At 46.5% G+C, this 25855-nt stretch overlaps 1 protein-coding gene across 1 annotated transcript; it reads left to right on the forward strand.

The window, feature by feature from the left end:
- Positions 1–5890: 5890 nt before the first annotated feature.
- Positions 5891–25802, forward strand: slc7a8a (solute carrier family 7 member 8a). The gene is made up of 11 exons (XM_084691752.1): positions 5891–6905; positions 11649–11853; positions 13446–13597; positions 18630–18755; positions 19987–20140; positions 20526–20649; positions 20834–20937; positions 21220–21316; positions 21459–21608; positions 22022–22199; positions 22693–25802. The coding sequence occupies exons 1-11, from the start codon at positions 6767–6769 to the stop codon at positions 22821–22823; spliced, it is 1560 nt and encodes a 519-aa protein (XP_084547878.1). The 5' UTR covers positions 5891–6766; the 3' UTR covers positions 22824–25802.
- The last annotated feature ends 53 nt before the right edge of the window (positions 25803–25855 follow it).

Genomic DNA, 25855 nt, shown 5'->3' on the forward strand with positions numbered 1-25855 from the left:
GCAGTCTATAGAGGGCTGTGAGACTGCAGTCAGAGGGCTGTGAGACTGCAGTCTATAGAGGGCTGTGAGACTGCAGTCTATAGAGGGCTGTGAGACTGCAGTCTATAGAGGACTGTGAGACTGCAGTCTATAGAGGGCTGTGAGACTGCAGTCTATAAAGGGCTGTGAGACTGCAGTCAGAGGGCTGTGAGACTGCAGTCTATAGAGGGCTGTGAGACTGCAGTCTATAGAGGGCTGTGAGACTGCAGTCTATAGAGGGCTGTGAGACTGCAGTCTATAGAGGGCTGTGAGACTGCAGTCAGAGGGCTGTGAGACTGCAGTCTATAGAGGGCTGTGAGACTGCAGTCTATAGAGGGCTGTGAGACTGCAGTCTATAGAGGGCTGTGCGTGAGCGGTGTGCAGAGCTGTGTATTTATAGGAGAGGGCCTCCGTCTGCAGTCACATGTATGTTACTGGGAAAGTGTCCATGCATTTTTCATAGGATGTGGAAGCTGAAAGCAAGACAACGTCAGTCAGGTTGTAGCCTAATGATTTATGAGTCATAAAGTACTAGATCTACTGTAAGCACACTTATGGACTGTATTGACCTCGAGTGGAAAGTAGAGTGCGAGACAGATTTACTGTTTTTGAACCTCTGTGAAATGTATGAATATGCAGACACACACACACACAGACACACACACACAATACACATGTACATTCATAGAGCTTCGTGGGAAACGTCCACACAGATGAATAGTGTAAAATTCCTCATCGAAATGACATATATGCTACACACGTACACCCACACACACACACGTACACACACGTACACACACGTACACATTTTGCTCGAGAATTCATGCCAATGTCATTCAGAGACATCAAAATATTCACACACCCTACGTTTAGCAAGTCAGTGACATGCAGATACACACACACACACACACACAAATCCACACACATATTAACTCCCACATATCCTGTACACTGTCTTTCACATAAACGATTCAGTTGAGGAAGTCTGTTTCTCTGCATCTCTTTCTTATTCACAGCACTTTGACAATTTGTTGAGTGTACAAATCCTCATGACACCATGGTTGCTGTATTTTTCTTCACAGGGTTATGAACTGGTTTGTTTTGGGAGGATTCGGTTATTTTCCTGAACTATTCAGCCGACGTGCGTGTGTCTGTGTGTATGGCAACGATGCTGCTCTCCCAAACGCTCCCTCTCATGGACTCTTGCCGGCTTCGCCAAAGTTGCCTACCCCAGCTTTAAGAGACAGACACGAAAGACAGATCATGTAAGGGTGAGAGAGAGAGTGTGGGGGAGAGAGGGAGAGTGGTGCGAAGGAGAGATAGGGAGAGAGAGGTGCGAAGGAGAGAGCCCCCGACTCCAGGCTGAACTGGATTCAACCAGACTGACATGAAAACAGTCTCTTCAACCACGGCTTACTAAGAAGAGGGGGGCATATTGATTTCAGACAGACATACACTCAAGCATACACACAGGAACAGCATGTGGCTCTAATTTGAACTCTCCTGAGGTGAGGCTGTGTTTTCAGTCTGAACTTGCTATGTATGGTCAGATGGATGAGCGTTTAGGGAATCGGTCTATTAAACAGAAGGTTGCCAGTTTGACTCCTGGCCGTGCAAAACTGACTCTTGTGTCCTTGGGCAAGGCACTTCACCCTACGTACACTTCACCTTACTTACTGTAAGTCGCTCTGGATAAAAGCGTCTGCTAAATGATAAAATGTAATGCATCAATGTAATCTCCATACATGTGGTTATGCACCCTAGGAGCCCAAACCCTCGGCTGTCGGCTAGGAGTCCAAACCCTGGTCCTCTAAAACATCCACTACTCTCATACAAACACATGTACACACACCAGCAAAGAGACTGACACTTTCAAACCTTATATGTAGAGAGGAAAAACACAATGACTGAGATGAATTGAGGTCTGTGAAAGAGCCCTTAAACACACACCCCAAAACACACCCCCCAAAACACACACTCGTACACAAACAGTTTCAAACAGAATTCACATGTGAAGTTTGTTTGGGAAGAGTTTCTGGGTCCTGAACATATTGTTCCTGGAATGGTGCGTGTGTTCGAGGCAGCATGGTAAACAAAAGACTCAGATTACCATTTCCAGACCCCACGCACACGCCCACTTCAACAGGAACAACTTCCGTCCTTTTCTCGTTCCTTACTTATTACTCCCTCTCTCTCTACCTCTCTCTCTCTCTCTCTCTCTCTCTCTCCCTCTTCTTCTCTGAGTACACATTCTTCTCTTTCTCACAGGGGGCACAAACTTCCTCTCCTACCACTCACTTTCCTTTGAACCCTCCCATTCCTCATCCTTCTCTCTTCTTTATTGCTCAAACCTGTCTCTTCCTTCCTTCCTTCCTTCCTTCCTTCCTTCCTTCCTTCCTTCCTTCCTTCCTTCCTTCCTTCCTTCCTTCCTTCCTTCCTTCCTTCCTTCCTTCCTTCCTTCCTTCCCTCCTTCCTTCCTTCCTTCCTTCCTTCCTTCCTTCCTTCCTTCCTTCCTTCCTTCCTTCCCTTCCTTCTGCCCCTCAACCAGAGAGTCCTGCGGTCTTGTGTTTCGCCTTAAACGTATTTATACACCCCTGGTTGTAAATCATGGCACATGTCCCGAAGGATTCTGTTCTGTACACATGACAGCCTGTCAGAAGGCAAAGACAAGATTCTCCTAAACAACTATATTGCCAATTTCCCCACATTCAGTTCATATCCAAACCAATTAATGGCCAAGTTATGCTGCTGCTGTCTAATGAATTGACAACTTTTGGACTCTTGTACAGACAGAGCAGAACAATCACAGCTGCTACTGAGTTGTACTTAAAGACATCTGCTGGGATGTTTTATGGCTGTTACATAACTGTACCCCTTACCAAAATGACCTCCTCCGCTCCCCATAATACCCCCTTTCACCAACCCCCTATTGCTCCCCAGGCTCATGGCCCCCTAGCCCCCCAACCCCCTAACCCCCTATAGCCTACTAACTTGCCAGTCACTGTACCCGGTTACCTTCCCTGCCTCCCCAGTCGCCAATAGACAGAGGCATCGATCCACGGGCAGAAATCGGACTCCTTTTTGATTAGATCATCAGTCTAGATTCACCAGGGTGATGAGCTCACAGTAAACTCTGTGACCTGATCAGAATCACCTTTGTGTGGCCGATACAGAAGAAGTGAGCAAAGCATTCTGGTCCAGCTGGCACCGTGGCCTGTGTGTTTTCATGTTATTGTCCTCATTTTGCAGCCGCTGGGCAGCAAATGGACTGAAACAGCTGGGTTACTCATTAAACCCTCTATCTAGGGAATCTGTCAGCCTTTCACCTGTGTTCGTTCTTTCACCTGCACACACTCACACCACCGGGCCAGTTTGTGTGTGGATGCTTTGGAGTATCACTTCTGGCCTCGTAGGAGGGGCTGTAAGTGTGTGTGTGTGTGTGTGTATGTTTGTACATGCGTGGATGAGTGTTTTCCTTCAGCTGGTGGAGGTACAGTAGAATGCATGAGCAGTGTTGTCAGTGTAAAGGCTGTGTTTCACCAGCGTGATGAAGGCCCAGGTTTGCTGAGTCGGTAAAGGCCCAAGGTCTCCCCACTTTCACAGCCCACTTCCCTTTCCTTTGTGCAAGAATTTGTGCACCACTAATTCCCCTCGTCTGGTTTCTTTTGTTTAGCCTTTCATCAGTTTTTTTTTTACACCCGACAGCTTATTACAACCTCAGTGATACTCAGAATCACACTCATGACGCCCATAATCCCATGTCCCCATCCCTCCCTTGAACCCTCTCTCTCACCCTCCTCCCTCTGTACTGTGCCTTTTCCAAACCCCTTTCACCCTCTCTGGCAGCTGAAGACTGTTCACATGCACCTTCAGTTCTTACACACACACTCACACAGACACACGCAGACACACAGATCCCAGGTAACCACTCATAGTAAAACCATGTACTCAGTAAAGCCTCTACCTTACGGGGCCTTTGGGAAATAAGAGGCCTCTTTGAGCTTTCTACAGACCTAAATGATCTTCATGGTTCATACACCGTAGAGACAGTGAAGAGACCGTTTCTCAAAGCTCCGGAATAGGGTTTGTGTTGTTTTAGAGGACTGTAAGTCTTTGTAATGATAAGGTCTATGAATGATGATCACAAGTACAGATGAGATTAGCATGAGAACACACACACACACACCTGTTCATTGACGACGGCGATAAAGGCTTGTTTCCTTTCGCCTCCGGGACCATTAGACCCGTCCAGATTTCAAAGTCCTCTGATTCACACACAGAACTCAGCAACTCTGGCAGGATGTAATCATAGAGGACAAGCCTATATCTATGAATCAATCCCATTTCTCTTTGGTCTCAAAACAATCTCCCAAAGAGAATGTGAAGTATCTCCAAGCACTTAACAAGGTGATCTGGAAGCCTATGTTTCACTGACACAATCAATCAACTAATCAAATGTTACCAATTAAGTATTTTCACAAGATATTGTTGCTTAAAAACATGCATTGTTTTTCTTTGGGGACAATGACATTGCAGACCGATCAACAGGTTTCACTGACAAGAAATGTGCTTCCAGTGTTGTAGCTAATACAGGAATCTCTTACACAAAGTCCTACATTGTGACAAAGTGACACAACTGAATAATGACTGTGAAACGGTCTGATTTCTACAACATTCAACAAGTGTCTGCAGATCTACCTATGTAGACTACTGAGGGCATAGCAGTATCCGCCATTTTTCCAACATGGCCGACTTCCTTGCTTTGCCCTACTGACCTGCTTCCCTGGGCATGCCCCGAGCATGCCCCGGGTCAGAACAGAGAAAGAGGACCAGTGTGGGTCACCGCTTGAGGCACTCAGGGGGCACACGGTCGATGGGTCAGTGTGTGGCAGGGGTGAGGACAATCAGACCGCCGGTCGCCCTCTGCACTCAGCACTGCACTAGGGCCACTGAGGGGGAAAATGTGTCTATTTTCAGATACTGTGTGTGTCCAGGTTATGCAATGTGTGCTTTGGTCCCATGAGTGCGACTGTGTGAGAAGGCTGATTCAAGAGGTTGGGGGTGGGGGGGGGTGGAGGTGGGGGGGATGGGGTGGGGGGTGGAAGGATCCTCGGGAGAATTCAGATGTTTTCCACTGAGATGATATAGACAGGAAGGAACTCTGGAACTCTGTTTGTAAGGTTCTTTTTTTTTTACCTCGCAGATGACATGATTTGTTACTTCCACAGTGTCTTCTACCAAATACACCTTTACGTCTCCGCCGTAGCCTCTTTAAAAGTATCGAGTACAAAGTGGTGCGCGTGTATTTTTCAACAACACTCCTCTATTGACAGAGCAGCGTTAGCTGTACGTTTCCTCTGTTCTACGCCTCACTTCTGCCAGTGTGAATCAAGTTCAGACCTGAGACTGGCAGACAGAGTGTCCTAGCGCCCCAGGCAAACACCAGCTCTGGATTTCCAGGTTGTCTGACTAGCCAGCTTAATGCACTTACAGACTGCCCCTCTGTTTCACTGGCAAGAGAGGCTTGTTTGTTTTCATTGTGACAAAGTGTAAATCTTGTCCTCTAATATATATATTTTTTGCAAGTATCTACCTTAGGGAGATGCGCTTTGTCTCCAGACCCAAGATTCACATTGTTTTATACTAATATGGGCATTAAATAAGGGATGTGTGTGTGTGTGTGTGTGTTTGTGTGTTTGTGTTAGTGGTGGGGGTAACATCTGACAGTAGTGTTCTGAAAGGGGGGGGGGGGGCTATGGGAGGGTTAGTTTAGGTTAGGAGAAGAAAACAAGTCTTAGTGGAGAGCATGGGGGGGGGGGGTCGGAATAAAGGGGAGGTGCTACTGTATTCATATGAAGGGATACGTATATTTACTTCATTACATCTCCTTTTCTGAATCAAAACGAAGCTGAAAGGACGAGGCTCAGCTGCCAAACACGCGCTGGTGTTTCAGAGATCGAAGACTTTCGAAATTAGTCTCGTGTGGATGCTCTTCTGTCTCAAACTTGCACCTGGAACTAGGAAGGAGTAAAGCGTTTTTTTTTCGTTTGCTGTCACACGAAGACCTCAAACTTTTAATGTTTTACAGAATGTCACTGGAATATGCGATTCTTGTTCACTAAATGGACTACTGTTGCCTTCATGTTACTGTTTTATTAGATTACTTTAGCTGTTGGGCTACCTACCTCTGCAGGATCAATTGTTAGAGACGCACGCATAAAGACATCAACGCTTTTTACAAGCACTTTTGTTGATCAAGCAGCTTTAAAGGAACTAAAACTACACGATACAGATAAGTTAGCAGCAAAGTATTTTTATTAGTGTGCTTGTGTGGAAAAAAAGACATTGTTTTGATGTCAGATTACCACATTCTTTTAAAGTAAAGTACAGCTCAAATTGACCAACTGTCAACAGTACTATTTTGGCGATAGGCATGCCCGTGACTCCGTGAGTTGCCAAGGCATTTCAAAAGGAGTGTTGTATTTGCCTTCAGTTTATATTTATAATTCCCCTACCTGTCAATAAGAAAACAGAAGCTATCGGTCTACACTGTTGCTTCTTCATTGCAACAACTTTATCAGACAACGGTCATCTCGCTGTGTCATCACGCCTGAGTGAGTGTGCTGTCATACCATAAGAGCACGTTGCGCCTCACAGTTCAGCAGCCTCTCGCGCGCTGTCCAACCAGGAACGGCCGCAGAATCAAGTACCACAGCGAGGGCTGAGCCACTCACCTACCAGCATCAAGATGACGGACGGTCCCAGGCAGCGTGGGAGCGTCGCCTCCGGAGGAGATGCTGCCGCCGGCTCCGAGAAAGACGGCGGCGGCGGTGGAGTGGCGTTAAAGAAAGAGATTGGCCTCGTGAGCGCCTGCGGAATTATAGTTGGTGAGTGTACCTTTGTGATCCTTATGTTGAGACACTGTCACTTTGATACTGGAAACCCAAAATACAAATCTTTTGGGGGGTCTGGAATATGTATGTCTGTGTGCATGCGTCTGCGTGCGTGCGTGCGTGCTTGCTTGGTGTGTTTTTTCTAAGTCACCTGCTTGCATGAAATCTAGTCTACTGAAAAGATAACCGCTCTGCTTAGAGCTTTAGGAAACAATTCAGAGGCAACGTTGTTTAAAGTACATATGTGATGCTGACTGTGAGTGAACTCATAAAAACACACTCACACGTAGCTGAACAGATTTACCTTCCTCAAGGATAAATAATGAAGCACTTGTTATTTAGTCATTCACTGCCTGTGCCAGAACACTTCTCCATTCTCAGGGTTAGGGTTTCTTTCCAACCCTGTGGTACAGTTGTTAATAATTCAACCCTTTTGATCATCCTCATGCAGTTCCGCCCTGCTGAAGGATTGCCTATACATGACCCAGACTGGCATCACACTTTTATTATCATCGCTTCACTTTTATTGTCCGCCTTTAGTTCCCCTTAAAGTACACAGTCCCAGGTAATTGAATTAGAAAATATTGGAGGATTCTGTGAAATTAAAACATATATCCCACAAATGTGTGGGAAATGACACAAGGATCAATCAGTGCAGACCTGAGAAACCCATCATTTCAACATCCACAGCCAACACAAGGGTTATTATTGTATCGGATTCTAAATCCATACCATCTTTGGATTCTGATGAGCTCTAATTGATATGTTTACAGAGAGAGAGAGAAAGAGAGAGAGACAGGGATAGAGGGAGGGATAGAGAGACAGGGAGGGAGATAGAGAGAGAGAGAGATAAAGATAGACAGGGAGGGAGAAAGAGAGAGAGTATTTGTTGGGTCCAGGTAAGTCACAGCCTGCCCAGTGGTCTCGACCTTGAGATGGCGATGATGACTCACTCACGCACACGTTTCCATGGTAAAGGAACAGAAAGAGGAAAGATGCTCCCCAGGGACTAGATGCTGTGAGAAAGAGAGCGGGAGAGGGTTCACAGGAAGTGATGCACAAGACTGAAACGGCACCCTTTAATCTCAATTCGGTTAGGGTCAACAGTGAGCGCAGACAAACAGGTTAGCATTGTATCCAAGCACAAGCGTACCTAACATCATTTTTTTCCTGTCAACTAACTATCCGTACGGAGGTTGAAAGCATGAAGGTCTTTGTAGTTTTACAGCGATCCAGAGTCCAGTGCTTGTCTCCAAACTGTGGTCGCCAGATCACAGTCAGTGTCCTTGGCAAAGTCATTCATTCACACACCACACCTCGTCAAATTTTCACCTCACATGAGACAGATAGATAGAGAGAGGGAGAGTAGGAGATACCGTACGGGAGTGAGAGAGAGCGACCAGGGTGAGAGGTGGGCCTTTATCTGACAAACGCTGCATTCTTTTTCCCAGACCTCTGATTTCTCAGCACGCTCCAGTGAGCTTCTCTGAACTAATTGGCTTGTATGGATCTATGCACTCTGTATAATCAGATGTTATTTCTCTACCCACCCCTCTCCCCTCCATCCCTCCCCTGATTACACACAGAAATTAAATCAACTTTTGGCTGTTTGGAGGAACCCCCCCCCTCTCTTACCTTGGATAATACTGTTTCATAAGCTGAGCTGTATAAGCTCTGACCTGTGTCTGAGCCCTGTCAGGAAGGAGGATTGGGATGATCCCATTCCTAATTCCCCGTGAGACTGTGGAGATGGCACTGGTCCCTCCACAGACCACTGGCGTGTCCTGAACAGGCCCCGACCAATCCGTCAGACTTTTCCCTTTAATGCGTGCTGTTAATGACCTTCCTTATTGGGCCCAAAGCGGGGGGATGATTTGCAGGTCGGCCTGCGTGTCACCGGCAGCCATCGTGGCGTTGCCACGTTGGATCTGGCGTGTTTTGGACGGCGATGAAAGAGAAAAGGAGTTTGCTGGGCTCATCAGAGCGATGCAATCAGTTAGGCTCAGAGTCACCACCTCACTCAGTCAGACAGGCTACTGGGAATGGGATTGCAACGGAGGACTCACACACCTGCACACACGCACACACACACACACAGTGTGTACTCCATACAGCTTACACATTTTCCACGTTCGCCCCCTTTTCTCTCCGTGCATCCTATTAGAGTTTTGTGGTGTGTGTATGTGGGAGTGTGTGTGTGTGTGTGTGAGGGAGAGAGAGAGAGAGAGAGAGAGGGAGAGGGAGAGAGAGAGAGAGAGATAGAGATGGAGAGAGAGAGAGAGAGAGAGAGAGAGAGAGAGGGAGAGAGAGAGAGGGAGAGCTGAATGCTGGACTCCCGCCAGGCTGCAGGTTGTCTCAGCTGGGAGGGGTGTAAGCCTAAAGCTCTGGACACAGGAAGTGAAAGCACTAATCTCTCACTCTGACCGAATTAACACAGTAACAAAACGGCTCAATGCAGCTGCAAAAATGTTGATGTTTTTAGTAGAGTACAATATGCGCGTGTGACTGTGCGTATTTTCACCCCCTGCGGTTGGAGGACTCCAGAGACCATAGAAGGAGATTCATTTGACTTTTTTGGGCTCTTGACTTTCCGCAGCGGTGTTGTTGCTGTGTACTTAATTCATTGTAACAAGGAAGAGGGAGGAGAGAGTGGCGTGGCTGGGTGAAGGCCCAGGGTTGGGTCCTTAAAGGACAGGGAAGGCCCAGGGCTGAGTGTGTGTGTGTGTGTCCTGTCTGGAAGGGGAAATAGGGTGACAGGGTGAAGAGGAAACCTGTAGTTTCTTTTGTGATCAGCACCACTCTTATACACACACACACACACACAATGCAGATGCCTTCCCTCCCACAGAGTTTGATTGTGCTCCATAACAAACCCAACCAGTCTTAACTAGTTCTTGTGTACAGCACTATTCATAAGTAACATTTTGTTCCGCGTTTGAAAATGTAGTCTTATTATTGTCCATGGGGTATTCCTTCTCCTTTTTTTCTCTCTCTCTCTTTCTCTCTCTCTCTCTCTCTCTCTCTCTCTCTCTCTCTCTCTCTCTCTCTCTCTCTCTCTCTCTCTCTCTCTCTCTCTCTCTCTCTCTCTCTCTCTCTCTCTCTCTCTCTCTCTCTCTCTCTCTCTCTCTCTCTCTCTCTCTCTCTCTCTCTCTCTCTCTCTCTCTTCTCTCTCTCTCTCTCTGCTGAAACTCTCTTTCTCTCTCACACACAGCCTGTCCTTGGTTGGGATTTATCTCACGTTTACCTTTCACCCACACACACACGTACATAGACAAAGCCCACCAAAACTGCCCCACTGAACCGCAAACCTGAACATCTGCACACATGGAACATGTTACGGGTGTTAAGGTGTGTGTGCGTCTGAGGGGCTGAATCGCTTGTTCCAGGCACGTGGTGACCGATGGGATTGAACATATGGACACATTTGCACATTTTGTTCCAGAGATGTACGTCTGAGAAGAAAAAAGACCCTGGCTGGCCTCTAGTTTGTGGCTTTGCGAAGGTAGCCACGCACATAGGAAGGTTAATTGTGGTTAATGAATGTGCAAGAGAAGAAGGGAGCATTTTTTATACAGTAAGATAAGGTGTCACACACACATACTGTACGTACACACACACGCACACTCACACACGCACACACACACACACACACACTAAAACCCCACCCAAACGACTGAATGACCTGACAAGTGCACAGTTATCAAAACCTTTGACTCTTGCACTGTCAAGCTAAATACCTCACAGCGAATCAGGAGAGAGCTCCTTACAGCCTGCAACCTTTGACTATGTCACCTCATTCGTTGTTGGGTTCACGTTCAGTTTATGCCTGATTAGTCAGCTCTGTCTAATTGGTGGACTTCCCTGACCCTGGCCTTGTCAGGTCCTTGGTAGGCACAAGTGAACCTGTCATGTGAACTGGACCTTGAACAGCACGGCCTCTTTCATGTCCAACCTGCTCAGGAGCTGCTCTCTCTCTCTCTCTCTTTTGTTTCTCTCTCTCTCTCTCTTTTGTTTCTCTCTCTCTCTCTCTTTTGTTTCTCTCTCTGTCTCTCTCTCTTTTGTTTCTCTCTCTCTTTCTCTAAATTGTCTCCTCTTTAAACTGGTTGAGAGTTTGATGCTTACAAAAACTGTCAGGGCATTAGATGCAGCCCCCTCTTTTACCCCTCTGCCCCTCCCTTCCCTCTCTGCACAATTTCACCCTTTCCCTCCCTGTTTCTCTTCCTCTCTCTCTCTCTCTCTCTCTCTCTCTCTCTCTCTCTCTCTCTCTCTCTCTCTCTCTCTCTCTCTCTCCTTCTTCCTCTCTCTCTCTTCCCCTTTCTCTCTGTCTCCCTCTCCATGTCTCTCTTCCTCTTTCCCCATGCTCGGTGCTAAGTCAGCACATTGTGCTTCCACTCTGCTGGCCTGGCGTCTCATCAATTCTGCAACGACATTCTCTTCTTTTGTCTTTTTCTCTCTCATCCACTCCCTCTCTCTTTCTTTCTCTCCTTTTTTCTCTCCTTTTCTCTCGTGCTATGTCTAACATCTACTCCATGTCAGTGGATTCATGCCCAAAATGTAATCGTCCCCTCTACCACTGTAAGGCATTCGCATTCCACACTCCTATATACAGTATATATATTCCACAATATATATTTTTTTAAATACAGGTGTCACATAAATAACCATTCCCTCCTACTTCTATTGGTTGGATGCAATGCCGGTGTACCACCAATAACCTTCCCCACTCTCTCTCCCTAGGCAACATCATTGGTTCTGGCATCTTCGTCAGCCCCAAGGGTGTGATGGAGAACGCCAGCTCCGTGGGCCTGGCTCTTATCGTGTGGATCGTCACAGGCATCATCACTGCCATCGGCGCGCTGTGCTACGCAGAGCTGGGCGTCACCATCCCCAAGTCTGGGGGAGACTACTCCTACGTCAAGGACATCTTTGGAGGCCTGGCGGGGTGAGTGGAAGGGGGAGGTCGGAGGGGTTGGTGGACTGTCCGACCTGGGTCGAATGATATTTCGTAAAGGTTCGCTCCCGGTATCTCATTGGGTAAGAGGGTATGCCGTTAAGGCTTAATGTAGGGGCCTGGGGGGTTCAATTCTGACTGAGGTCATTTCCTTCCCTCTTCACCTCGTCTCTTCCTCCCTGCCTTCCTGTCTTTCTCCAACTGTCCTATCAATACATCTGATAATTACAGTAATACTCAGCTGAAAAAAAGGCCCCAAATATATAACATTTTATTTGGAAAAGGGTTAAATGAGTGTTCTGAAAAGACTTGGCTGGAGGGCCCGGTTAATCCGGCGTCAGCCTGACGGTGAATACACAACCCCCTACCACAAAGACCTGGCATTCCCACAGAGCACAAGACGGATTTGAAATCCTTTCAAGTGCTGAAGCTGTATGGACATACTCAGAAGGCTACTGTCTTTTCCAAGAATACCCCTGACCCCCCACTGGTACTCAGTTACTGTAGATGTCCTTTTGACGACAAACACAGATTCGCTTGTTGTTTTGTATCGGCGGCAAGGATGCATTTTTATCACCGTGGTGATATTTTGGGAGCGGAATTCCACTAGCCTAAACACCTGAAACAATCGTCTCTGACTGCCTTTGTAGTTATCAATGAGACTTCAATGGGAAAAGTCCACAGATGGAGCTTTTACCCAGAAGGCTTTGTTGTTTGGCTTAGCTTGATGTTTTGGGGGTCGAACATTTTCATGGTACCCTTGGTCTTGGATAATAAACAACGTTCTAGAAACGTTTGTTTTCATTGCCTTGTGCTTTGTGCTGTGTGTTTAGGTGTGTGTGTGTCTCATGTATGCGTCTATGCATGGGATTTTTGTATGTTTTGTATGCCCGTGGGAACTTACTGTAAACATGTATGTACAGTATACTGTGTTTTGTGAGTGTGTCAATCTAAATCAACACACTCTTAGGCTTCAAGCTTCAAACCGAATTAGCATTCCAACAGCAATCACTGTTGGCAAATACAGTTATGTGTTATGTGGGGGCTCAGCTTCTAGACTTTATTTAATCTTACAGTGTTAGCACTTCCTAAACACACGCACACACACACACGGATCCCTCCCCAAAACACACACCACACACACATTCTCGTGAGGGACAGCTGGGTTAACAAGGCAGGGGGAGCGAAGTGTACTGAGCGGTTCATAAGCTTGTGTAGAATGTATGGCCAAAGCATGCAGCGGCCCTCATGTGCTCTTCTTTCGCAGTCAGATGAAGCCCTAAACTGACCTTTCTAGGAATCAAATCTATACGAATCAACTGACAGCCATAGGAATCAAACCTGTGAATCCACAAACTCACATGAGAATCGGTTCTATGAATGAACTGACTCCCATAGCAATCAACTCTGGATTAACTGTCTGACCCCAATAGCAATCCAATCTACAGTATAAGAATCGACAAACCCCCATGAAAATCAGCATACCATGAGTGGACTGAACCCCATAGGATTTACCTACAGAAATCAGTGTGTGTTCATGGGTTTGTGTGCTAATCCCTCCATCCCTCTCTCTCTCACTCCAGCTTCCTGCGTCTGTGGATCGCCGTGCTGGTGATCTACCCCACCAACCAGGCGGTCATCGCCCTCACCTTCTCCAACTACGTCCTGCAGCCCCTCTTCCCCACCTGTTTCCCACCGGAGAACGGCCTGCGCCTGCTGGCCGCTGTCTGCCTGTGTGAGTCTCCACGCCCCGCCTCGCCTCGCCTCGCCTCGCCTCCATTCACACGCCTACACTTAGCTCATTTAAGATTCGCTTCTATCCAGTGACCTTGGAGACTTGTTTCAGGAGGACAGGAGACTGTTCTGTACCAGTTAATGTTCCAGAACTATGTATACCTCAACTTTAAAGCTCTGTAATTCATGTAGAAGTCCCTCTAGATTCCTTACCTGGATGGGTGTATCTCAGTGGTCGAGCATTTAACTAGAGATCAAGATGTCGATAAAAAAATGAACCGAACACATGATGATGTTGATGTAGCTTATAAGTTGGGACCTTGTGGATCAGGTATTGTGATGGTTGTGGGTTATATTCCCAATACGTCACTGAGAGATGGTTACAATGAGGGATTTTATTTGACCACCATCTTGGCTGAGGAGATCCGTGATCTGCCTCCTGTTGAGTGAAAGGAGTCGGACTTTGGGTTGTTTATCCCAGCTTGTTGTGCTCTGGCAACACTCTGAACTCTCTCACCACAGGTTAAGTCACAGAGGAATGTGAGAAAGAGAGGGATGAAGGGAGGTGAGGGCAGTTTGGGGACATGGGAGAGAAGGAAGAGATCCGGGGGATGTTGGAGTGATTGATTGACGTTTTATTCACGTTTTATTCAGTGTTGCTGGACGTAGGAGGGAGGAAGGTAAACAATTTGTATTTACTTTCCAGCGTGTGTTTGATGGTACCAGTCTACAGTATCTTTCTTACTTTCTCTACCTCTTTCTTTCTCTCTCTCTTTCTTTCTCTCCCTCTCTCTAGCTCTCTTTCTCTCTCTCTCTCTTCCTTTCTTCCCCTCCTCCACTCTTTGTTTTTGCCAAGGGCAAAATAGTCAATCAAACATTGGGGGGGACAGCTGTGGGATTTTTCTGTGTTGGGCTTATTACCCCATCTTACTCACATACATTCACTCACAATGTCAGTTAAGAACTATGTAAGTCTGGTGTCCTGTACCTTAAAACATGTCTGACATAATGAACTACTACTCTGTTAATAATGTCTAACATCTCCAGAAACATACTCTTTTTTTTACCCCCCCAAAAATAACGGACGTCAGCTGCTGAAGTCTCGTTCATTTTTGGCCAGCTCCTGTTCAGACATACTTTTTCCCCAAACTAGCGATCCCAGACCCAACTTCCCGACCAACTTTGTTTGTGGGCAGGGCTAAGTTGGGCTGGCAGGCAGCCAGGCTAGCAAAATACAACAGCAACGCAATTCCAATGATGAATGATGAATGATGAAAATGATGAAGGAAGAAAGAACAAATGGCAGGAGTCTAAAATAACTTGCTAGATAACCCAATTCAGAGAACAGGAACGTAGCCCAAAACGCTGTCAAAGCTTTGGTACGTTTTACTAGCCTGTCACTGCATGACTGATATCCCAGTTTGCTGTAAAGCCAGGCTACATGCTATCCTGTATAGGTTGCTGTTGGCTAGCTTTTCAAAAGTCCCATACAAGCTGTATAGTATTGCAATCGAAATTCACATTAATTCTACAATTCTTTCAATTCTAGTGTATTTCATCTAGTCTTTATCTCAGGGATTAAGTTAGCCAAATACTGGATATTTACCATCCATACATACTTGCTAAATGTCTGTCTGATGTTGCGCTGCTTACTCACTCATTGACGTATAGAGAAATCATGACATGGATTTCAGTAGAAATAGGTTGTTAATGTATAGTGAAAGGCAAGTTGAATGGATTTGGGAAATTGACTGGCTGGGATTTGATATTTTCGGAGCTGGAAAGAAAGACGTAGGCTAGCAGTCATCGATATTGCCCGCATAATCATACAGTATGAACAAATATTGGGGGGGACAAATTTTCCTTTTTTAAATATTGGGGGGGACGTGTCCCCCCATATAATTACGCCCTTGGTTTCTGCCACTCTCTTTCTTTGTACTCCTTGGTCAGACCATAGAGGATAACCGACAGTAAAGAGAGTGGAGGGAGTCCAGGAGCGTGTTGGAACAAATGGATAGATGAGTTATCACCCCTCTGACAGTAGTAGATCTGGGTACCTCCACAATCTTCACACACACTGTCCAAATACCACAGACAGGCCACAGACTGAGAGGGAGAGACAAGGAGAGAGGTGTGTGTGTGTGTGTCAAACCAGTTCATAACAAGCCACAGGAAGACATACAGTAATATCAGTCCATAATATTATGTCTTTTCTTTAATCTGTTTAACCTATCCATAAAGCCAGTAGAACTGGGTTAAAAGTGAAAAGGATATTTGTTTAAAAAAACAAAGTCATTTAATTGGTAGATTTATAAAGGAGATTTAAGTTTTAATATGTTTCCATGAAAACGGTTCTCAAGTGGGACAGAGCACTTGGTGACCCGTAGAGGAATGCACCTGTGGCTATCTGGTGACATGTTGTTGTTCAGCCTTAAAGACGGACGGTGGCCCAGGAGGACACACGGTGCAGACAGCAGAGACACCTTCTCTCCTGGGAACTGGTGTTCCAGGCCACCCCCCAGAATATCTGCCAACCGATTGTTTTTGCTGGTAATTAAAGTGGTTTTGACCGAGATTTACCTGCTTTTCCCCCTCTGTGTTCCTGTCTTTTACTTGAGCCTTCGTCTGGCATGGTGAAAAGGTCCTTGTGTAAGCTGAGACTGGGTCTGGCCCACAATCATTTCCATTGGCTGACTCAGCAGTGTTTTTCAAGCGTTGTACGAGAACACAGCAACCTGATTGGCCGAGGCCTCTGCATGATGTCGTTTCCCCTGAAGTAAATTGGACAGATGTTGTCAAGCAGCTTTTCTGTTATGTACATCTTTTTATTTTTTCTATCTAACGAATTTCGTGTTGTTGCTCAGACAGTTGGGAAACTGGGTGAGAGGTTACAAGGGGTTACTAATGCTGCCCTTGTACCCCATCAACCCCCCCCCCCACACACACACTCTCTCTTTCTCTCTCTTTCTCTTTCTTTCTTTCTCTCTCTCTCTCTCTTTCTCTCTCTCTCTCTCTCTCTCTATCTCTCTCTCTCTCTCTCTCTCTCTCCCTGTCTTTCCTCACTCTGTCTGGTGTTACCTGTCCTTTCTCCACTGTTCCAAACCCACGAGCACAGTTTGTTCTGCTGGTGGTTATCGTCATCAATCAAGTTTAGTGTCCCCCCTCGCCGAATACTTAGAACCCAATCCCTAGAACCCCCAGCCATAGATAGATCTGGACTGCTCTCTGTTTCCCCGTGTGCAAGACTGACGTTGGTCACCAGCACTGTCTCGTGCACTGCACAGGAACCTTTTTTGCCGAGTGTGCAGTAAAAAAAGAACAAGTGCAGTATAGCTCCTCCCACAACTGCAGAGAAGAAATGTGTACTTGTGCTTTTGTGTGTGTGTGCGTGTCTGTGTGTGCGTGTGTGTGTGCTTGTGCTTGTGCGTGTCTGTGTGTGCTTGTGTGTGTGCTTTTGTGTGTGCGCGTGTGTGTGCTTGTGTGTGCTTGTGTGTGTGTGTGTGCTTGTGTGTGTGTGTGCTTGTGTGTCTCTGTGTGTGTGCTTGTGTGTCTCTGTGTGTGTGCACCATGTTGTTTAGCTGTCAGGGAATCCCTCAGCTTGTCCCTCTGTGTACTCAGTTTACAAACAGCTGAGGAAGAGAGTTCTGAGAAGGAGCCCAGTTCCAGGTGTTTGTGTGTTTATGTGGGTTATATTATTACCCAATAAGACTTTCCAGTCCTGCATAGAGTTCAGACCGGATTGAGACAAATCATTATATTTTTACACTTGTTTGTGTACACTTGTTGATGCTGTTTTTGACGCTGTCCACCTTAAGTCACAGTCAGTTAAAAATATTGTCCGCGTGCGAAACAAAGGTTGTTGACAGTCTTGTTGACAGTCAATTGTTTTAGACAGACTAACCTGTATTCGTCCCACCTTGAAGCACCTTGGTGAGTCAGTTGAGCCTGCCAGCATGTCAGTGATCCTTCAAGACCTGTCACAGACACCCACACACACCACTGCAGTGTGTCTGCAGCTGCTGTTAGTTACAGGCCCTCTCAGAACTGACCCAAAGCACGCTCCCTGTCTGCCGGTCCACTACCCCCTTGTCCCCCAATACCAACCCTTCAAACTTCGAGAAACATTCCAAACAGTCGACGTCTGCATCCCTTGCTGTGAGTGTGTGAGTGTGCACGCGTGCCTATATGTGTGTGTGAGTGTGTGTGTGTACGAGTGTGGGTGTTTTTATGGCTGGGCAGCATGTCTTAGATCTTGGTCATCCTAGCCTGAGGTGTTGTATAACTGAAAAACATGTTGTTCATATGGATGTGGGGTCCGTGTGTAACATTCCCGGATGCAGTCTGGTAGACACCGGCATGCCAGAAACCTTCTGAACTACTGAGCCTAGATACGGAGGCCCTATCTCCTCGCTATCTTCACTATCTTAGCCTGAGAGAACGTAGGAGAGAAGAGCTGGAAAGAGCAGAGACACTGACTGGTTGCTGTACTTACAGATAGTGCACAGTTATCACCAGGTTCCAGCCCGAAAATCTACTTCCTAATAATCAAGATAAACTTAAGAATTGGGTATATTTATGAAAGGTGTGAAAGGAGAGTATATTCTACGTCTTTGCTGTTTGCAAAGGTGTCATCTATCTAAGAGACAGTCCGAGTCTGAGGAAGTATGGTTGGGGTCAAAGTTCACAATGACAATAAATGGCCAGGGAGGCCGAAGCAAAGGTCTCTTAGCTCAAGGATCGATATGATATATTCACCCTAAGCTGTGCTCCACCATTTTGTAGAAAGTAGTTCCTTGTAGCGGGAGACACAAGCTACTCTCTTAACATAGGAACTGAATTCTTCAGTGTAGGCAGGAACTGAAAACATCGTAGGGAATATTAATATTGGAACATCATATTTCTTTCGGTGTGAATCTCTCATCATGCTATTGCTTCTGTTTGAAAGGGTATATATTAAATGATAGCTAACTCTCCTCCCCCCCCCTCTCTCTCTCTCTCTCTCTGTCTCTCTGTCTCTCTGTCTCTGTCTCCAGTGTTGTTGACGTGGGTGAACTGCTCCAGTGTGAGATGGGCCACGCGGGTTCAGGACATCTTCACTGCCGGCAAACTGCTGGCCCTGGCCCTCATCATCATCATGGGCATCGTGCAGATCTGCAAGGGTAAGCCCCATCTGTGTGTGTGTGTGTGTGTGTGGACATGTGTGTGTGTGTGGGCAAGTATGTGTGTGTGTGTGGGCAAGTATGTGTGTGTGGGTGCGTGACTCTAACCATCAGCATGCCACCATCTCTGAGAGACATAGACTACTCTGACCCTCACACAGTCCTACACACAGAGTGGGTCAGTGGGTCCGGCCGCCGTGGAGGTTGTGGGGTTCACAGGCCCCTGGTTGAGATCCCAGCACTAATGTGGTTTTCACTGCGGCGGGCCTCTGCGGGATTAGTAAAGATGACCGGACTGAGGGTCAGTTGTGACAGAGGCCTCACAGAGCACTGTGACGCCAGCCACCGCATTATGGGATGGATCCACAGAGAAAACACAGGGGGATCTGCCTGTTGGTACAGCAACACAATGATCGACTCAGCCACTCAGGCTGATAAAGGGGAAAGAGAGGGAGAAGGGGAGAGGAAGGAAGAAGAGGGGGATGCAGGGCGACTGTAAAAAAGGGGGGAAAGAGAGATAGAGAGAGCTGGCGGATGGGAGAAAGAGAGATGAACCTAAAAAATGAAAGGGGCATGTTGGTAGGATAATGAGATTGGAGGGAGAGAAGGAAGGGAGGAAGGAGACAGAAGGGAGGGATATTGAGCAGACACTGCAAGAGCCAATAGTGCTTACTCAGTCTAATCCAATCTCAGTCCCCGTGTAGTTACCCTTTCAACAGGAATTAATAAACTAGCACACGCACACACCCACGTACACAGGGTTTGTTTCAACAAAGGACCACTTTTTCACTCCCATTCAGTATTGGGATACCTCTAACTCCTAACCCGAACCTTAACCCTTGATGTGATTCTAACCCAAAGACTAATTGTAACCTCCTAAAACCCACTAGAAATAGCACATGTGGAGTCCAAGAAAAAGTCCCCTCAAGGTTCATTCTTTCTTAGTTTACTATCCTTGTGGGGACTTTGATCAGTTAAACAAGACCACACACACCGACAAGCACGTACCCAAGTCCATATGACTTCAGAGTCTGGCTATTAGTCAGAGGTTTGCCTGTTTGATTCCTGACTGTGCCAAATGACGTTGTGCTCTTGGGCAAGGCATATCACCCTCAGGGAGAATGTCCCTGTACTTACTGTAAGTTGCTCTGGATAAGAGCGTCTGCTAAATGTAAATGTAATGTAAATGTATCCTGTCCATTCTCTCCCCCCCCCCCCCTCCGTCCTGCAGGGGAGTATCACTGGCTGGAGCCCAAGAACGCCTTTGAGCCCTTCCAGGAATACGACGTGGGGCTCATAGCGCTGGCCTTCCTACAGGGTTCCTTTGCCTACGGGGGCTGGAACTTCCTCAACTACGTCACAGAGGAGCTGGTGGACCCTTATGTGTGAGTAACCACGGAGATCTGCTCTCACTCATTAGATCTGCTTTCACACATTTGTCATACAAATGTGTCCCATGCGGCACTGCATGCAGCCTCTCTTACCTTTTTCCAAGGCTGAGGACCAACAGGACTTCAGAATACATTTCTTGTATAGTCACTTATGTCTTTTCATATACGTTCTAACCCTTTTCTCCATCCCTCCACCTGTCTCTCCTCCATCCCTCCACCTGTCTCTCCTCCGTCCCTCCACCTGTCTCTCCTCCATCCCTCCACCTGTCTCTCCTCCATCCCTCCACCTGTCTCTCCTCCATCCCTCCACCTGTCTCTCCTCCATCCCTCCATCTGTCTCTCCTCCATCCCTCCACCTGTCTCTCCTCCATCCCTGTAGGAACCTTCCTCGTGCCATCTTCATCTCCATCCCCCTGGTGACGTTCGTCTATGTTTTTGCGAACATCGCCTACGTCACTGCCATGAGCCCCCAGGAGCTGCTGGCCTCCAATGCCGTTGCCGTGGTGAGTAACTCCACCCTTCTCCTCCCCGCTGGTCATTAACGTGTCTGCTGTTGAGAAAAACTCCAGCTCCCTCTGGTGGTTACAGAGTGTCAATGTATAAGGTTGCTGGGTTGTTTTTCGCTGCTTTCACTAAAGTGTTTCTCATTAGTAAAGCCTTCTCTCCCTCTCTCTCTTTCCCCACCAGACGTTTGGTGAGAAGCTCCTGGGCGTGATGTCATGGATCATGCCCATCTCTGTGGCTCTCTCTACCTTCGGAGGGGTCAACGGTTCCCTCTTCACCTCCTCTCGGTCAGTCTGCCCCATCATCTTACCCAGCTACACGCTGTTTACCATGAGCTATGCGTGCTATGTATTACATGTAGTGTGTAGTATGTCACACAGTGTGCACTAGACCATACGCTTAACATCTCTCTCTCTCTCTCTCTCTCTCTCTCTCTCTCTCTCTCTCTCTCTCTCTCTCTCTCTCTCTCTCTCTCTCTCTCTCTCTCTCTCTCTCTCTCTCTCTCTCTCTCTCTCTCTCTCTCTCTCTCTCTCTCTCTCTCTCCCTCCCTCTCTCTCTCTGTGTGCCAGGTTGTTCTTTGCCGGAGCTAGAGAGGGTCACCTCCCCAGTCTGCTGGCCATGATTCATGTGAAACGCTGCACCCCCATCCCTGCCCTGCTTTTCACTGTGAGGAGGCCTTTCTTTCTTTTCTTTGTCATTGCCACATGTTGGTATCCATCTCACTGTACATGGTTTGATCCTAAACTTCTCTCTCTCTCTCCTTCTCTCTCTCCTCTCTCTCCTTCTCTCTCTCCTTCTCCGCCTCCAGTGTCTGTCCACCCTTCTGATGCTGTGCACCAGTGACATGTACACCCTCATCAACTATGTGGGTTTCATCAATTACCTCTTCTACGGAGTCACTGTTGCCGGGCAGATTGTCCTGCGCATCAAGGAGCCCGACATACACCGGCCAATCAAAGTGAGCGTTGTTCAGAGGAAGCGAAGTACAAGATCGAAAATCGCTGTCTTTTTGTTCTAGCGGTGGAAGTTAGATGTTTATAAAGACTGACACCTTTTCTTTATCCCTCTCCCCTCCTCCCCCCTCCTCTCCCCTCCTCTCACCACTTCTCTCCACCTGTGCCCTCCCCCCATCTCTCCCCACCTCTCCTCCCCCCTCCTCTCCCCTCCTCTCCCCACCTCCCCCACCTCTCCTCCCTCCTCCTCTCCCCTCCTCTCCCCACCTTCCCCACCTCTCCTCCCCCCTCCTCTCCCCTCCTCTCCCCACCTTTCCTCCCTCCTCCTCCCTCCTCCTCTCCCCTCCTCCCCCCACCTCCTACACCTCTCCTCCCCCCTCCTCTCCCCTCCTCCCCCCACCTCTCCTCCCCCCTCCAGATCAGCCTGGTGTGGCCCGTCATCTACCTGCTGTTCTGGGCCTTCCTGCTCATCTTCTCCCTGTACTCGGAGCCCGTGGTCTGTGGCATCGGCCTGGCCATCATGCTGACCGGCGTGCCCGTCTACTTCCTGGGCGTCTACTGGGACAACAAGCCACAGTGCTTCAATACGTTCGTTGGTACGTCACTCTTCCCCCCTGGTTCTCTCTCCTATCCTCTGTTCAGGTGGTTTACTGACACATTGCAACAGTTGGTTGCGATTTTGACAGGGTTCTACTTAAGGTTTTGTAAAACAATTGTGTTTTATTATCTTGACCCACTGATTGTACAGGGCTGCGTTTCCCGAAAGCATCGCAAGCCTAACTTGATCGTAGAATCCATCAAACAACGAATCTTAGTTTTACGGGCCGTTCCCAAAGCCATCGTAGCTAAAGTGTCTCTTGAAAATTCAAAAAAAAAAACGTCCTTAGAAGCATGTTTGGAAAAACGCACCTAAGAAAAATCGATGGTTTCGTTTTTTGCTCGATCGTTGCTACGATCCATCGTTATTGGGAAACGCAGCCCAGGACAACATCGTATCTAACTTATCGTATCTAAGCAGGGCATGGTTCATATTCTGGAACCTGTTTCCGCGCCACCTCAACTCTAACGACCTTCCCTCTGTCCCGACAGCCAAGATGACGTACCTGGGCCAGAAGTTCTGTGTGGTGGTCTACCCAGCGATGACCGGGAGCTCGGGGGACGCGGTCAGCGGGGAGGAAGAGGGCGAGGAGATGGAGGCCAGGGCCGCACTCTCAAACTGATGCCACGCTAAAGTAGACTGCTGAACACACAACCTCGGAAACGTACTTTCCCCAACCTCTCTTTCTCACACATGGACACACACACACGCACACACTCGTATACACAGAGCAAGGCTAGTGTTATTAGTAAACGACAGTAGAATTAGAGGTGCTCACAGGCACAAACACGCCTGTATTGATACGCAGGGTTCATTTCCCCCTTCCCCGAATGTGTCGTTTTAAACTTCACTGCTGTGCCAAAGAGGTTCAGGATGAAAGGAGAGGAAGGAAAGAGAAGGAAAGAAGGGAGGAGGGAAGGAGTGAAAGAGGACAGGAAAACATGAGTCAGCTCACCTGCGTTCTGCATCAGCGTTGAAGGATAAGTGAGCCAGACGGTAGGATCCACACCTTCACGCCCACTTCACATCCTCCTCATCCTTCCTCACATCCTTCCCTCCTCATCCTCTGCCCTCATCCACCTCCACACTCTCCCTGCACACTCCCACATTAAGAGAAACATTTGTAAGAACTCTTATTGTGCTTTGTGTGGAAAATCTAAGTGGGCAATGTTTTTTTGCCACCTTGTAACTGATAATTTTCTTACTCGAAAAACACACCAATGCTGTATTCAGATTCTCAGCCCCTCAAATTCTGATCAAATTATTTTTCGTGTTTTCAGTACACTAAATGCTGTTTTCTTTTGAGCTAAATAACTGTGATTCCAAAATGCTTTTTTGTAATTGTGATAATTGTTTATATCATGTGTCATTATTATTTCAGTTCCATTTTGTTAGTTTGTCTATTTTTTTTGGGGGGGGGGTTATTGTTTTTATTCAACATCAATACCTTTTTGGGAGTCTATTTTTATTACTTTTGCAACTGAAGAGGTATACAGTACATATAAGAGCCAGTGAACTGGTTTTGTAAAGTTCAAGCAGTTCCATTTAATTGCCTTAATCATTATATATTCTGGACCTAGGTATTGGTGTAGTTCTATTAATAATTTCGAGAGATGATTCATGCTGATATTTTTGCAGAGCTACAATTTTCCTGTTAAAGCAAGCAAAAGAAAGTGTCTTCAGTGGCTTCATTCTAACCGAACACTGTAAAAGAAATCGCCTTTAAGATGGACATTAACCTACTTTTATTATTGGTCTGCTAGACAAGGGACGTACGTCGCAAGCTAAAAAAAGAGACACGTGCAGTGCTGAAAAAACAAGTTTAGTCATAATGATGTCTAGTGTGAATATGGAAAAACACTGTATTTTATACACACACAACCATGCACCATTACACACACACGCACACACACGATGTTAGTTATGTATCAGTGAGTCAGGGTCTACGTCACAGTACCATACTGCCTCATAGACGGCTTTTCACAGTGTGTGGCCCATTTAAACCACTGGGTGCACACAAATACTCACACACACACTCAGGCAGTTATTAGGAACAGAGGATGCCAAACTCTATTTGAGAAAGTGAAGATGAATTGGAACATGTGATCAATTATGATCCTTGGAAAGAACACACACTCAAAGAAAGACGTTTTTGTAATAGCTGTTCGTTGTCCGCGTGAAACTCAGGACTTTCAGACTGCCTTCTCTACACTACCAAAGCCTTTTGGATCATTCTATAACACAAAAGATCAAGAGGTCTTTGACAATGTTTACTAGTGCTTTTTATGAACATGCAGTTCCTCATCTTACAGAAACGATAAAAATGTGTAAGTGACGAACAGTGAGCTTTGACTCAGCAGTTCACCAGAGTGTAGACCAGAAGCTTCTGTCTGAAAAGGTCAAAGGTCAGCCTATCGTATTACGGTCAGTGACGTCAACGATGTAAATCTCACATGGTATAGGATGTGTAAGATGTTTTTGTGCCTGCAAACCCTATACTCCCATGTATGTTATGTCATAGATATGTTGGCCTACTAATGAACGTTTCCATTTAGAAAAAAAAAAGTTAAACTGTTGGAGTGCTTTGGGGTGTGTGTGGGATTCCATTTAATCACATCTCTTTATACCCTCCCACCATCATGCCCACTCACTGTACATACACTACATCTTTATTACAAACCATCACACTGCACACATCACACACAACAGAGCAGTTAGAGTGCTTTGTCACAAAGAAGATTTTACAACCTGAATAACAGATTCTTAGTGGTTTGTTTCGACAGGGAAAAGCATGGGACGGGGTGAAACACGAGCTCACTTTATCAATGTCTTACAGATAACCTCAACGGGAACAGTCTGGTTTTTGGGTCCAGTGTTTTCGACTCTCCTTGACTGCCAAGGTCTATAGTTTGACCTTCCTCAGTCTGTCTGATAAGCTGCAATTCCCATGATGTGCCTGACACTTACGTCAACGCCATACACCATCTTCAAGCCAACAGGCGGTGGTATAGTAGTGAGAAGCAACGCACTTTTTGCTCGGATTCATAAATGATTGAAACCAAATGACAGGAATACTTTAGTGCTAAGAATACTACTTTTTCCTCTTTCCTATTCTGTAAGAGCATTGAGTGATGAGTGAAGTAATGTTGTGTCTCACACATGCGTTCTCATTGTAAGTCTCAGTGACAGCAATGCTATTTAATTACTTCTCCACAACATTGTAGACTGGGAGACACCCTGCTCCTACCTCTTATATGCCAAAGACTTGAGTTGCTGGATTAAGTATATTCTTTGTTTCTCACACTTCATTGTATGACGTGCTTTGGCATTATCCTCACACTGTATGTTGATGAAGAAGGGTCCAGATGTGGTCTAATTGGTTGTTTTTACAGATGACAGTTGGGTATAAAATGTAATGTGGAATGTTATGGAGCCTTTCTTCTTCTCTAGCTTCTGCTTATCCTTGTTCTCCTTTCTTCTTCTCTCCCATTTACAATAATCATTGAGTTGGTAAGATATAATCTTCCTTTTATTTGTAACATGTTTGCCTTGTAAGTGATTTAATTCATTTGCAATGTTATTAAATGTATTTTTCATTTAACTTGACTTGGTCCATTCTTGTTGTAATTTAACCTACATTCAAAACAATTTTCA

Source organism: Hypomesus nipponensis, chromosome 25, assembly GCF_054491055.1.
Source record: "Hypomesus nipponensis isolate SF chromosome 25, ASM5449105v1, whole genome shotgun sequence".
Classification (NCBI taxonomy): domain Eukaryota; kingdom Metazoa; phylum Chordata; class Actinopteri; order Osmeriformes; family Osmeridae; genus Hypomesus; species Hypomesus nipponensis.

What these genes read in the sequence shown, in the direction of transcription:
- slc7a8a (XM_084691752.1), top strand. Translation starts at nt 6,767, where the DNA reads ATGACGGACGGTCCCAGGCAGCGTGGGAGCGTCGCCTCCGGAGGAGAT. An exon ending in GCTGGCCGCTGTCTGCCTGT is followed by an intron (nt 13,598 to 18,629) that starts GTGAGTCTCCAC and finishes CTCTGTCTCCAG; the next exon opens with TGTTGTTGACGTGGGTGAAC. An exon ending in CCTCCAATGCCGTTGCCGTG is followed by an intron (nt 20,650 to 20,833) that starts GTGAGTAACTCC and finishes TTTCCCCACCAG; the next exon opens with ACGTTTGGTGAGAAGCTCCT.